The sequence below is a fragment of the Spinacia oleracea genome, chromosome 3 (genome assembly GCF_020520425.1).
Source record: "Spinacia oleracea cultivar Varoflay chromosome 3, BTI_SOV_V1, whole genome shotgun sequence".
Classification (NCBI taxonomy): Eukaryota; Viridiplantae; Streptophyta; class Magnoliopsida; order Caryophyllales; family Amaranthaceae; genus Spinacia; species Spinacia oleracea.
In genome coordinates this window covers 135,878,155-135,893,682 of record NC_079489.1, presented here as the reverse complement: position 1 = coordinate 135,893,682, position 15,528 = coordinate 135,878,155, and the positions used below count along the sequence as shown (strand labels likewise).

The 15,528-nt window shown below is 43.8% G+C and overlaps 1 protein-coding gene across 1 annotated transcript; it reads right to left on the bottom strand.

Moving 5' to 3' along the window:
* Positions 1-4,056: 4,056 nt before the first annotated feature.
* On the bottom strand, positions 4,057-5,181 carry LOC110778686 (uncharacterized). The gene has a single exon (XM_021983247.1). The coding sequence runs from the start codon at positions 5,179-5,181 to the stop codon at positions 4,057-4,059; it is 1,125 nt and encodes a 374-aa protein (XP_021838939.1).
* Between the last annotated feature and the right edge of the window lie 10,347 nt (positions 5,182-15,528).

Genomic DNA, 15,528 nt, shown 5'->3' with positions numbered 1-15,528 from the left:
GATTCAGAATGGGCATCAGGTCATTTGCTGGCATGCGTATTACTGGAGCGAAGAACTGGCATTTTTCACCATTTCTTGACGTAGCTTTGTGCGTCCTCGAGCACAGTTGTCCAGTAGTAACCTTGTCTTTGGCAGATCAAAGCAAGTGTTTTTCCTCCTACATGGTTTCCGCATATTCCTTCATGCATCTCTTCGATTAATCTTGCGGACTCGTATGCTGTCAAACATCGCAGCAGGTGGAGACTGAACGCTCTTTTATAGAGTTGTCCCTGATATATAACGTACCAGCAGACGTCTTTTTTAATTTTCTTTGCCTCCTTGATATCGGCCGGGAGCATTCCCGTCGTCTTGTACGTCCAGATATCGTCGTACCAATCTTTGTTTGCCGTGATGACCATTACTTCTTTTCCTTTATCCTCCGTACTCCTTCTGTGCATGATTTCTATCATTACTGATCTACTGAGTTCGACTGCTTTCGAACTGGCTAGTTTTGCTAAACTGTCTGCGGCAGTGTTCAACGCTCTAGGGACCAGCTTGATTTCAAAAGCTTCTAACCTCGCTGCGAGTGCCTTCAGTTTCTCTTGATATCGCCGCATTGACGGCTCTTTGGTTTCGTACTCTCCTGAAAACTGATTTGCCACCAACTGAGAATTTGTTCTCATTACTATCCTCTTGGCATCTGCCAACAAACACAGCTGTACCCCTGCGATGGCTGCCTCATATTCTGCTTCGTTGTTCGAAGCTGCAAAAGTGAATCTGATTGCGTATTCAAACTTATCTCCTGTCGGAGAAGTCATGACAACGCCGGCTCCCGCCCCCGACTGGGCGGCTGACCCGTCCACCGATACTTCCCAGGATTCTGCTTTGGCTTCATCCTCCTGATAGGATGCTTCGAATACAAAGTCGGCCAAGGCTTGTGCTTTTATTGCATTGCGCGGGTGGAATTCAAGATCGTACTCCGACAGCTCTATTGCCCATCGCAACAGCCTGCCGGCTGTATCCATTTTTTGCAAAGCTTTCTCTAGTGGGAAGTTCGTCACGATTTCTGTGGTATGTGCATCAAAGTATGGTCTGAGTTTTCGGGTGGCTATCAGGACTGCATAGGCTATTTTCTCTATCAGCGAGTATCTTACTTCTGCCGGATTTAAAATGTGGCTGACAAAGTATATCGGCTGCTGGACTTTGTCTTTTTCGCTGATTAGTACGGCAACAATGGTTTGGGCTGAAGCGGACACATACAACTGCAGCTTGTCGCCCTCTTCCGGCCTGGCTATCGTTGGCAACGCTCGAAGATGGTCTTTAACCTTCTCAAAGGCTCTTTCTTCGGTTTCTCACCATTGAAATTTTCCGTTCTGCTTAAGAGTGTTGAAAAATGGGATCGACCTGTCGGCTGACTTGCTAAAGAATCTTGTTAGAGCTGCCATTCTTCCTGTCAGCCTTTGTACATCTTTGATGCTTTTTGGCTGAGGCAGATTGAGTATTGCTTCTACCTTATCTGGGTTTGCGTCGATACCTCTCTCGCTGACATGGAAACCCAAGAACTTCCCCGATTTCACCCCGAACACACATTTCTTGGGGTTCAGCTTCATTTGATACCGGCGTAGAGTTTCGAACGTTTCCCTGAGGTCGTCCACATGGTCGTTCTCCAATTTGCTTTTTACTATGGAGTCGTCGACGTACACTTCGATGTTGCGGCCTTTTTGGTTTGCAAACACTCTGTCGACCAGCTTTTGGTATGTTGCCCCAGCGTTCTTTAGCCCAAACGGCATGGCCTTGTAACAGAATACTCCCCCCTCGGTGATGAATGCTGCTTTTTTCCTGTCGGCCTTTGCAAGGCTGACTTGGTGGTATCCGAAAAATGCGTCGAGGAAGCTGAGCAGTGCGTGGCCGGATGTGGAGTCGACTAGCCTATCGATTCTTGGCAGTGGGTAGCAATCCTTCGGGCATGCTCTATTCAGATTTGTGAAATCTACACACATTCTCCACGAACCGTTTGATTTCTTAACCATCACGACGTTGGCCAACCCTTCTGGGTAGTCGCATGGTTCAATAAATCCTGCTGCCAGCAACTTTTCTACCTCCTCCTGTATTGCTTGATTTTTTTCGGTTGAGAAGTTTCTTTTCTTTTACTTTATCGGCCTAACTGATCTGTCGACGCTCAGTCGGTGCTCGATTACATCCGGGCTTATACCTGGCATTTCTTCTGCAGAAAATGCGAACACATCCGCGTGTTCTCTCAACAGACCGATCATGTTTACCCGCAACTGTGGGTCAATGTCGGTCCCTATCTTCACTGTTCTGCCGGGCTCTCCTTCCACCAGCTCAATTTCCTCCACCTCTCCTCCGGCCTCTAGCCTGGATAAGGTAGCCCTCTTCTCGATGCTTTCGATTGTGGGTGACTCCTGTTTCTGCCTTTTCTCCTTCTTGGGCAACAGAGATTGCTCCCCCTCTGATTTTGGGGTTTGGCTTTTTGCCGGTCTTTTCGTTGCTGCCTCTCTCGTTATATTCCTGGATGGGGTCAATCAGCCTGGTGTTTTTAATGCCGTCAAGTAGCATGATCTTGCTGACTCTTGACTGCCTCGGATTCTCTCAGCCTTCTCGAAATTAGACATGTATATCATGGCTAGATGGTATGTCGATACCACTGCCTGTGCATCGTGGATGAATGGCCGGCCCACTATGACGTTGTATGTGTTAGGTTATGATACATATGACAATTCATAAATCATGCGGAAAAAACCATAAAGCCAGGAAAGCATATTATTTACACATAATCATTTAGCATATTTTAGATGCATACACTTTGTTGCGTGCCTTCCCTAGCTGCGCCCGAACCGAACAAGAACAAGTCTTTTAGGACTCCAAGTGTCGTCCCTCCGTAGATAGTCCACAGCACGTCCGGATCCGCCTTAAGATTGACCAAATAGAATCGCCCTTAAGGTACTACTTATTTTCGGCTAAATGGGCAAGAGTTATGGCTGATTTTTCTGCTTAAAAATCCTAGTTTTGAATACTTGAAAACTTGTATATAAATAATGACCCTAGGCCCTTATTTATAGAGGTATGGAAAAGGAATTGTAATCCTACTAGGATGTGGATTTGTTAATTAGAACTTTATTAGGACTCTAAATAACAAAGCAAATTCTAATAAGATTAGGATTTTAATCTTCGCACGAATCCTAATAGAATTAGGATTTCCCGCACACGCATCGTACAAGCCGTGCACCTGCGCAGGCCTTGCGGCCCACGACAAGCGCACAGCCCATGTGCGGTGCTGCGTGCGCGCGCGCCCTTGGCTGGGCCTGGCCTTGCGCTGGGCCTGGTCGAGGTGTGCGTTGCTGCGTGCGGCTCGCTGGGCGATGGCCTGGCTTCGTGTTGGGCCTTCGTCTAGCGGGCCTCGTCCGATGCTAATTCGTACGATACGCTTCCGATTAAATTCCCGATTCCGGAATTCATTTCCGATACGAACAACATTTAATATTTCCGATTCCGGAATTAATTTCCGTTTCGAACAAATATTTAATATTTCCGTTTCCGGAATTATTTTCCGATTCCGATAATATTTCCGGTCCTGACAATATTTCCGTTTCCGGCAATATTTCCGATTCCGGCAATATTTCCATTTCCGATAATATTTTCCGATACGTACCATGTTTCCGTTTCCGGCAACATCTACGACTTGGATAATATTTATATTTCCGATACGATCCATATTTCCGTTTCCGGCAATATCATCGTTTCCGGAGTATTCATTTCTTGCCTGTGACGATCTCAGCTCCCACTGAAACCAAGATCCGTCGATTCCGAATATCCATAGATGAAGTATTTAATGCCATTAAATACTTGATCCGTTTACGTACTATTTGTGTGACCCTACGGGTTCAGTCAAGAGTAAGCTGTGGATTAATATCATTAATTCCACTTGAACCGAAGCGGCCTCTAGCTAGGCATTCAGCTCACTTGATCTCACTGAATTATTAACTTGTTAATTAATACTGAACCGCATTTATTAGACTTAACATAGAATGCATACTTGGACCAAGGGCATTATTTCCTTCAGTATGCAGCTGGCACTTCGATTACCAAGAAGTCTACCATTAGGTCCCTTGCGGTTCTCCCCTCTCCAATCTGCACCAGTAGCCTGATGCTACCTTCTGGAAAGACAGTGGCTCCGGAAAATCCTATCACTGGATAGTTGACTCGTGTGAGCTCCTTCTCGTCTATTTTCAGCTGAATGAAGGCTTCCCAAAAGATAATGTTCGCTGAACTCCCTCCATCCACCAGTATTCTTTTTACTGGGAAGTTTGCTATTTCGAGGCCCAGAACCAGTGGGTCGTCGTGTGGGTAAATGATTCCGCGGCAGTCGGCAGGGGTGAACGAGATGTTTGGCATGACTTGGGGTGTAGGCCATTTTCTGGCGCTGTGATAGTTTATCAGGTGGCGGTGCTCGCCCAGGCTTCTACCTGCTCCACTGATTGTTCCTCCATGGCACGGTCCGCCGGATTTGACCCATACTGTTGGCCATTTCTGGCTATTGTTTCTAGCGTCTCCGCTGCGGCTGGTTTCTGGTGCCTTTTGTTCTATTCTGAGTGGTATCTGGGTGGATGGTAACCTGTTGTTTTTGTTATTGCTCTGCCGGCTGCTATTCTGTTGGTTGCTGTTGTTGTTCTGTCGGGCTTTATATTGCGTCAGGTAGCCTCTCCTGATCATATCTTCGATGTTATCTTTCAAATCTCTGCAGTCTTCCGTATAATGCCCACAGTCGTCATGGAATGCACAGTACTTCGACTGTGGTCTGGGTTTGTCGCTCATTGGTGGAGGCCTTTTCCAGTTTTCGTTCTTGTTGACATTGTAAATTGCGGCTCTTGGGGCGTTCAATGGGGTGTATTCATGGAAAGTGGGGTATATGTTGGTTGACTGTTTCTGGTGATCTCTCCCTCGGGGGTCCCTCCTCTGTTCATCCTTCCTGAATCCCCTGTTCTGACTTTGCTGCGCCGGCTGAACCGGCCTAGGCGCGACATTTCTAGTCGGTGCCGACTGATAATGATTTGGGATTGTCATCAGTTCATCACTTTTGATGTATTCATGGGCCTTCACCAGTGCGCTTCCCAGATCCGTGAAGGATTTCCTTCCCAAGTATTTTTTGAACTCGCAGTGGTTCATTCCTCTCATCAGGGCCATGATGAGTCATATTTGTATAGGGTATTTTAGGCTTTATTTAGGTTGCATTATTAGGCATTTATATCATTGTAGTTGCATTTAGGATCACATTTGCATAAGTTATCGTTGTCGTACTCTATTACGCCCCGTTTGTGTCTTCTTAATGTTTCAGGTGATTTTACGGTCATTTGGATGCTTTCGGAGTGTTATGAGTTGATTTGGATGATGAACGGATGGAATGTTGACTCGAGGATCATTGCATATCTCTAGGGATAATTTTGAGTCAATAACGAAGCTAAACGCTATTTTTCTACGCATCAAAACGGACAAGCGTTCACTCTTTTGATGATATCTCAAGTTCTACATGTCGGAATGAGGCGATTTTTATTGGCCTAGAAAGTAGACTTCAAGAGCTTTCCAACGACAGGTCACACGTCCTTATAGGCATTGTAGAACAAGAGTTATGATATAAACAAGATGGCTCGACTATCCGATTCGCCCGAAGCCCAAAACAATGGCCCAATCTTCCCCTTGGGCGCGAAAACCAGCGAACCACCAGCGGGCCCGCTGGTTTCTCCGCCCAGCTACTTCCATGCGGGTTCGTTGCGTCGTTTCTCGTGATCGTTCAATTAAATGATAACTTATGTAATTATTATTATTTTCCTTTTTTGTTGAGAATTTAGGAAACACTAAAATACCTCAAGGGAATTAATGTATTCCCTTATGCTTTAATTTTTTTTCTCATGTTTGGAATCCCTTAGTACGCTTTTCACGTGAGTTTTGTTTTTCTTCCCTTTTCCCATTGTTGAACCCTAGCTTTTCAATTTTCAATTCATCAATCTAGAGGTAATTCAAGAATCGTTTCTTTTTGCTTTAATTTATTATTATTGTTTTCGTTCCTTAGTTTAATTTTTCCTTTGATTATGAAATTCATGTTTATTATTTCTATCATGTTTGTTAATTCAATTATGAGCGAGTAGTCGTATTCTAGGGCTAAGTAAGGGAAGCCATGTTTATACCATGATTATTATGCATAAAGTTTGTTAATTTATAGATTATTGCTTGAGTATTCCGATTGATTTGTTTTAATTGTCGATTCATGTTATCGGCCAATTTCATGAATTGATTATCTAGCTAATAGAAATTAGAATCGAAAGATCGTATTTTTAGAGGCTTAGTACAATTGGCAATTCTGATTATGTTAGCGACCGTACTGCATATGTTGAATTGAAAGTGTTAAGACCCGACCGTAGGATTAACATGTACTTTAATTACTCGGCTTAGTTTATTCATTTCTGGATTGAATTGTGTTCTTGGATTGGTATAAGCATGGTGAACCAAACAGACGCCCTAGACCTTTTAATTCATTGATAATTTCACATTTACATTATTGCTTTAGCTTCATTAGTTAATAATATCCAAAATCAACTTTCGTTATTGAAGCAGTTCGTATAATTGGGCAAAAACTAATAGAACTTGTCTCCCTGTGGGATCGACCCGTTTTGCTAAGTATCTGCTAACAACAGACACCGTGCACTTGCGGTATCACTTTTTAATTCATCAAGTTTTTGGCGCCGTTACCGGGGAGACGGCTAGATTCTATTATTTTTAGTTTGATTATTTGAACTGTTTCCATTGTCTCATTGGAACTCTCAATTCCAATTGAGGCAAATCTCACGGCGTTTTCTTTCGTTGTTGATTATGCCCAGGTCTGCCCGAACGGGTACCTTGGTTCCTCCCGATCCCGATCTCGGAAAGACCCTTCGTCAACTAAAAAAGCAACAGAAAAAGAAGAAGCAGTCAGGGTCCCAAGACTCACAGACTCCACCGAGTCACACGATGTCTAAATTCCTGAAATCATATGGGGTACCTTCCTCGAATAGTGTTCCGACTGGGCTTACAATGCCAACCATTGAGGCAATCAACTTTGAGATCAAGCCCGCTCTAATCTCTATGGTCTCAGAAAGTCAATATGGTGGCCATCCATCTGAGGAACCCACCAACCATTTGCAGAGGTTCAACCAACTGTGTGGTACTATCAAGCATCAAGGGGTCACTCAAGACCAATTGAAAGTCATGTTGTTTGGTTTTAGCCTTCGTGATAAGGCTCAGACATGGTTGAATGATGTCAAGTTGACAGAGTGGAGTGCTATTTCACAGGCCTTTCTAGAAGAATTCTTTCCACCCACTAAGACTGCTGAAATAAGGCAAAAGCTGACTACATTCACTCAAGAACCTGGTGAATCACTTCGACAAGCCTGGGATAGATTCAAGGCTTTGCAGCGGTCGTGTCCGCATCACAACATTGAAAAATGGTTCTTGGTTCAGATTTTCTACCATGGTTTGCAAGATGAAACAAAGAACACGATTGATTCTGCTGCTGGGGGCGTTTTTCTTGACAAAGAAGTGGATGCAGGTTATGATTTTCTTGCCAATTTAGCTGCCAACCATTACAGCACCACCAGAACCACATCCAAGAAAGGAAAATTAGATGTCGATGCTTATGCTCTATTGTCCTCACAAGTGGCAGCCTTGAACCTGAAGATCGATTCTTTGAAGGCTCCTCAGTCTAGTACACCCCCAATGAGTATCAATGCTATGTCTAGTGTAGCTCCAGTGACAACTTCTTACTGCGAAGTATGTGGCATCCAAGGTCACTTTGGTCATGGGTGCTCTTATAGTTTACAGGATACTACGCAATTGGAGCAAGTGAATGCTTTTCAACTGAGACAACCCAATGACCCATATTCCAATTCATTTAATCCGGGTTGGAGGAATCATCCAAATTTCTCATATCGGGCCAACAATGTTCAGAATCCTCCGCCCCAACAACAATGGTCGCAACCACAGTTCCATCCACCTCAGGCACATGTTGCTAGGCCTCCATTTCCACAAGGAGCCTCACATAATGCTCCCCCGGGGTTTAATAGGCCCCCGCGCCAAGGCTATCAACAACAAGCCCCTCAGACCAGTGCTACTCCAGAGCCTAACATGGGTGATCTGTATAAGCTCATTGCAAATATGCAGAAGACCGCAGAGATAGCCCAAAAGAACCATGATGAGAGCATCAAAGAGTTGAAGAATCAGAATAGAATGTTGGAGAATCAAGTTGCTCAACTTGCTGACACTCTATCTCAAAGGCAACCGGGTACACTACCAGGGCAACCTACTCCGCCCCAGAACAGAGAAAGTGCCAATGCTATCACTCTTAGAAGTGGCACTAAATATGATGGACCCCCGATGCCCATTGATGATGCAACTCTTGCTAAGGAGAACTCAGATGGACCAGAGAAAGCAATTGATGTAGAACCTCAAGTCTCGAAAGTTGAAAATGCTGATGACGTTGGCGCAAATAAGGGGAAGGAGAAGATCTCTGATTCTCTCCCTATTGTGCCTAAGCTTCCTTTCCCTCACCGGATGCAGAAAACTAAGGTCGATCAACAGCTTGGTAAGTTCTTGGCAATGGTCTAGAATCTTGAGGTAACGATCCCTTTTACTGATTTAATATCTCAAGTTCCTGTTTATGCAAAATTTTTGAAAGAGATGATCACTAAGAAAAGGGATTATGGTGGTGTGGAGAGAGTCGCTCTAACTGAAGAGTGTAGTGCCATATTGCAAAATAAGTCTCCACCCAAACTTAAGGATCCGGGTAGTTTTTCCATCCCCTGTCATGTAGGTGCATTGTTCATTGATAAAGCATTGTGTGATTTAGGTGTAAGTGTGTCTGTCATGCCCCTTTCGGTCTGTAATAGGTTGAATATGGGAAAACTAAAATGCACACAAATCACGTTGCAAATGGCAGATCGTTCTATAAAGTATCCCTTGGGTATTTTGGAGGATGTTCCTGTCCGGGTAGGGAAATTCTACATTCCTATTGATTTTGTGGTGCTAGATATGGAGGAGGATAGTCAAATCCCCATAATTTTAGGTAGGCCATTTTTATGTACTGCAGGTGCCGTTATTGATGTCAAGTCTGGGTCTCTACCTTTGAGTGTTGGTGATGATACTGTTACTTTTAATCTAACCAATGCTGTGAAGTCTCCTATGCTTGACAATACTTGTTGCAGGATTGATATTGCAGAAGAGATTTCTCTAGACAACATCCCTAGAATGTTGTATGATGATCTATTGCTGGCGACTCTCACCTTGGAAGCCCAAAAAGGAGAAGGAGATTGTGAGATTGATTCTTTGATCTCGGATTTAGATGGAATTGAAGCTGAGAAGGTCGATGGTTTTGAGGTATTGGAAACTGCTTGCTCTATTTCCGAGCCACAGGTAACGAAGGTAGAACTAAAACCATTACCATCTCACCTTAAATATGCATTTCTTGATGATAATGAGGATTTTCCTGTGATCGTTAATGCTGCACTCGACGATAGCCAGCTTTCTAAGCTTCTGACCTTGCTCCGTATGCACAAAAAGGCAATCGGGTATAGCATTGACGATCTCAAGGGAATTAGTCCTGACTTTTGTATGCATAGAATTAACTTGGAAGCAGATCACCGCCCTCGCATACAGCCACAACATCGTTTGAATCTTAATATGCAAGATGTGGTGAGAAAAGAGGTAGTGAAACTACTTGACGCGGGCATCATCTATCCCATTTCAGATTCTAAATGGGTGAGTCCGGTGCAAGTCGTTCCCAAGAAGGGGGGGACAACGGTTGTTAAGAATGATAAGGATGAGCTTATCCCCACTCGTGTTGTTACAGGTTGGCGTATGTGTATAGATTATCGAATGTTGAATACGGCCACTTTGAAAGATCATTTTCCCCTCCCCTTTATTGATCAAATGCTAGAAAGATTAGCAAAACACAACTTTTTCTGTTATTTGGATGGATATTCAGGTTTCTTTCAGATTCCCATTCACCCAGACGACCAGGAGAAGACGACGTTCACTTGTCCTTATGGAACTTTTGCATACCGCAGAATACCGTTTGGTTTGTGCAACGCCCCTGCTACATTTCAAAGGTGTATGATGGCCATTTTTTCTGACTTCATCGAGGATATCATGGAGGTATTTATGGATGATTTTAGTGTTTATGGTTCTGACTTTGATGTATGTTTGCATAATCTTTCTAAAGTGCTTAAACGTTGTTCTGAAGTGAATTTGGTATTGAACTGGGAAAAGTGCCACTTTATGGTCAATGAAGGAGTGGTACTTGGTCATCTTATTTCTGAGCGTGGCATCCAAGTTGACCGAGCAAAAATTGAGGTGATCGAGAAACTTCCCCCTCCCGTGAATGTCAAGGGAGTGAGGAGTTTTCTCGGTCATGCGGGTTTCTATCGCCGTTTCATAAAAGATTTTTCTAAAATTGCGAAACCCCTCACTCAATTACTGCTCAAGGATGCCACATTTAAGTTCACTGATGCTTGTTTGGAGTCTTTTGACAGGATCATGAAAGCATTGATAACTGCTCCGATCATTCAGCCTCCAGATTGGGATTTGCCGTTCGAAATTATGTGTGATGCGAGTGATTATGCTGTTGGAGAAGTGCTTGGCCAAAGAAAGAACAAGGTGTTGCATGCTATCTATTATGCAAGCAAAACCTTGGATGGAGCTCAGATGAATTATGCTACTACTGAGAAAGAGCTCCTTGCGGTTGTTTATGCTCTTGACAAATTTCGGACGTACCTTGTTGGTTCGAAAGTCATTATACACACTGATCATGCCGCTTTGAAGTATTTGTTGGCCAAGAAAGAGGCCAAACCGAGACTTATTCGATGGATTCTTCTTCTCCAGGAGTTTGATCTGGAGATTCGGGATAAGAAGGGTGCTGAGAATGTTGTTGCAGATCATCTATCTCGGTTAAAATTTCAATCTAGCACAGACGGGCCTATCAATGATTCGTTTCCTGACGATCATCTGTTCTCTGTGTCTACTCAATCCCCATGGTATGCGGACTTTGCAAACTATTGTGTTGGTGGCTCCCATCCTCCATAATTGACATATCAACAACGTAAGAGATTCTACCATGATGCTAAGCGGTATTTTTGGGATGATCCCCATTTTTATCGGAAGTGTGCCGATGGTATGTTTCGTAGGTGTGTAGCGGATTGGGATACCCACGGGGTTCTTAAGCATAGCCACAGTTTACCTTCAAGCGGTCATCTTGGTGCTATTCTGACCGCCCATCGAACTCTTCAAAGTGGTTTCTATTGGCCTTCTATATTCAAGGATGCTCGTTTCTTTTGCAATGCATGTGACGAATGTCAACGAACAGGCAACGTTTCGAAAAGGCAAGAGCTACCACAGACAGGAATTCTTGAGGTTGAGCCATTCGATGTATGGGGCATTGATTTTATGGGACCATTCCCTTCTTCATGTGGGAATCGGTACATCTTGGTTGCCGTTGACTATGTTACAAAGTGGGTGGAAGCTATTCCATCGCCAACCAACGACTCTAACGTCGTAAAGAAGCTTTTCAAGAAAATCATCTTTCCGCGCTTTGGAGTCCCAAGGGTCGTGATTAGTGATGGGGGTTCCCATTTTCATCAAAGGACTTTTAAGGCTATTCTGAAGAAGCACGGAGTTACTCAAAAGGTTGGCATGGCTTATCATCCTCAAACGAGTGGCCAAGTTGAAGTTTCTAATCGACAGATCAAGAGAATTCTCGAAAAAGTAGTCAACAAGTCTCGAAAAGATTGGTCGTTGAAGTTGGATGACACATTGTGGGCGTTACGCACGGCCTACAAGACTCCGTTGGGGACAACTCCGTATAGGTTGGTGTATGGCAAAGCTTGTCATTTACCAGTTGAAATGGAATATCTCTCTAATTGGGCCGTCAAGGAGATCAATATGGATTTAGAAGCGGCCGGTGAAGCGAGACTTCTTCAATTGAATGAGCTAGATGAACTTCGGTTTGAAGCTTACGAGAATCATAGGCTCTATAAGGAGCAAACGAAGAAGTTTCATGATAAGATGATTCAAAAGCGGGAGTTCAACATCGGTGATAAGGTCTTGCTTTATAATTCACGACTACGGCTTTTTCCAGGAAAGCTTAAGTCTAGATGGTCCGGACCTTTTACTATCACCGAAGTCAAGGAACATGGAGCTATTGAGGTTGCTAGTGAAAATGGCACCAAGTTCAAAGTGAACGGTCAACTTTTGAAGCTATACACTGAAGGAGCGTTTATTGGAAAATTGGAGACTATCTATCTCTCCTATCCACCCACCGACGCTTGACTATTGAGGTTTGGAGTCAAGCTAATGACTTAAAACGAGCGCTTATCGGGAGGCAACCCGATTTCTTACTCTTTTTCTTTTCAAATTTTTTTTCTATTTATTTCAATTTTTTTTTCTATTTATTTCAATTTTTTTTTTATTTATTTCAATTTTTAATCTAATTTATTTTATTTTATTTGGTTATTTTATTGAAAAAAAAATTAAAAAAAATTAGAAACAACAAAAGAACAAAAACATTTTATTTTGATTTCAATTGAATTCGTATAATTTTATTTTATTTTTAGATTAGTTTTCGTTCATCGTATTTATTTGTTTATTTATGTATTTTGTTTGTTTAGTTTTACTAACGATCCTAAATTTTGATTTTAGTGGTGCTTGATAAAAAATTTCTAGGATGTATAGGTGCAAGTTCAAGTCAATTTGGAAATACCGGTGCATCAAATGTGAAAGCAGCACTCGCCCCGCGAGCAGCTTGGTCGTTGCCCCGTGCACGCATAAACCAGCGCCCATACAGCGGCTTCGCTGGCCAAATATGCCTCAATTGCTGAACATTCTGCCTTGCGCGCTGGCCATACAGCGAACCCGCTGGCCTATTTTGCCCAAATTTCTTCAACCTTCTGCCTTACGCGCTGGCGAACCAGCGGTCTTGCTGGATATCCCGCCCAAGCCTATTCAAAAAAAAGAGAAATTTCTCTCCACCTTCCTCCCCAGCCACGAGCACCAGCCTTCTCATTCCGTCAACGCCCCTCCCCTCGCCATCTTTCTCTGCCACCCACCCCACCATCAGCGAGCCGCCGCCGGAGCTTCACCAGTGGTCGGAGAAACACCGACCCAGCCCCACTCTCTCTCACCCACGAAACCCAGCCGGCCAAACACTCTTTCGAATTCCCTCCCTCCCGCGCAACAACCACCGCCAGCCCGCCATTCTTTCGCCCATCCAACCACCATCACCCGCCCGGCCGTTACGACCGGCACCGCACCACCAGCGCCGCCTCACCCCCCCACCAGTCGTCCCTCTCTGGTCGTTTTTACCCTCCCACCCACGCAACAAACAACGGCCCTCCCCTCGCCATCTTTCTCCACCACCATCACCGAACCGCCAGCAACCACCGGCGGTAATCCGTCGCTGCGCCACCGGTGGTGTGCGCACCACCATCACAGTCCGCCACTTTCCCTACTTCTCCACCTCTCCAATCTTCCACCTTCACCATTATTCTATTCATGAATTTAAAACCCTAACTTTTGAAATCAATTTGGGGTTTTTGATTCTTTGCGGGCATTGATAAATTGTGTAGTTTTGTGGATTGTTTGTGAAATTCACGTGCTTTCGTAACCAAATTCTAGTCTTTGTGGTGCAAAAGGTATTAAAATTTCAATTTTTCTAAAAAGTTTATTCACTTGGCTCATATTTTGAAAAGGAAATTGGAATTTTGATGTCAATGTTGATTGTTGAATCGAATGGCTATCGTTGTTGGTGAATATTGATTGAATTGATTGGTTGAAATTGGTTGGCGCTTGTTAGTTGTCGAAGTTTGAATTATTGGCATTGGAGGATTATTGTTATTGCTTGAGTTGTTTGTTGGGATTGATCGTTGAATATTGAATTGTGCGTCGATTTGGTTGATTGGAGACTTGGGGTACTTTGAATTGTGGTTGTTGCATCATGAGAACAAAAAAACCAACTAGCTCTCACCCAAAATCCACCGCATCCCCACTTGCTCCTAAAAATTCCATTGCAAAGAAGCGTAATCCTACCCACAAAGCAAGAGCCAAGCCACCACCAAAGAAATCCACCAAAGCACCATCTAAAGCCACTCCATCCACTACCCACAAACAACCCCCCACCCCACCACCAACTTCTACGTGTCCCAAATATCCATGGTTGAGTGACACTCAACAAGAGACTTGCTTAGCCTTGCAAGGTCGGAGCATCATGCCCACTCTTCGTAATTCGGCCAAGCATGGTAAAGCCATTGGGATAGATGATTGCTTGCAAGGTCTTGCAAGCAAATATGGATGGTCCAAGGTTCTCAATTTGAAAGTCGGGGTTTATCCGGAATTGGTGATTGAATTTCTTGCTTCGATTGAGGTTGTTTCGGAGACAGGTGACATATCTTTTTACCTTGATGGGGTGGAAAGAACTATGACTTCGATGGAGGTCAATGAGCTTTTTGGATGGCCATGTGATGGGACCATCGGTCCTGCGGAGTTCGAGTCATTCGACGGAGACAAAAATGGGCATCAATTCTTTTTTAAGGCCTTTTGGAAGGAGGTGACGGGTCGGGATGATTGGAGAGTTGGTCTTTCAAAGGCCTTCTCCTTTGTGAATCCAGCTATTCGTCTTTGGCATCGGATCATGAGACAGGTGCTTTATGCAAGGAAAGATCTAGGTAATCTCACAACCAAAGATTTCAAGATGCTAAGGTGGTTTGTGAAGGAAATAATGCCCTTGGTCCAAGTATGCATTCTATGTTAAGTCTAATAAATGCGGTTCAGTATTAATTAACAAGTTAATAATTCAGTGAGATCAAGTGAGCTGAATGCCTAGCTAGAGGCCGCTTCAGTTCAAGTGGAATTAATGATATTAATCCACAGCTTACTCTTGACTGAACCCGTAGGGTCACACAAATAGTACGTAAACGGATCAAGTATTTAATGGCATTAAATACTCCATCTATGGATATTCGTAATCGACGGATCTTGGTTTCAGTGGGAGCTGAGATCGTCACAGGCAAGAAATGAATACTCCGGAAACGTTGATATTGCCGGAAACGAAAATATGGATCGTATCGGAAATATAAATATTATCCAAGTCGTAGATGTTGCCGGAAACGGAAACATGGTACGTATCGGAAAATATTATCGGAAATGGAAATATTGCCAGAATCGGAAATATTGCCGGAAACGGAAATATTGTCAGAATCGGAAATATTATCGGAATCGGAAAATAATTCCGGAAACGGAAATATTAAATATTTGTTCGAAACGGAAATTAATTCCGGAATCGGAAATATTAAATATTGTTCGTATCGGAAATGAATTCCGGAATCGGGAATTTAATCGGAAGCGTATCGTACGAATTAGCATCGGACGAGGCCCGCTAGACGAAGGCCCAGCACGAAGCCAGGCCGTCGCCCAGCGAGCCAACGCACACCAGCGCACGCCAAAGCCTCGACCAGGCCC

What these genes read in the sequence shown, in the direction of transcription:
- LOC110778686 (XM_021983247.1), bottom strand. Translation starts at nt 5,181, where the DNA reads ATGGCCCTGATGAGAGGAATGAACCACTGCGAGTTCAAAAAATACTTG.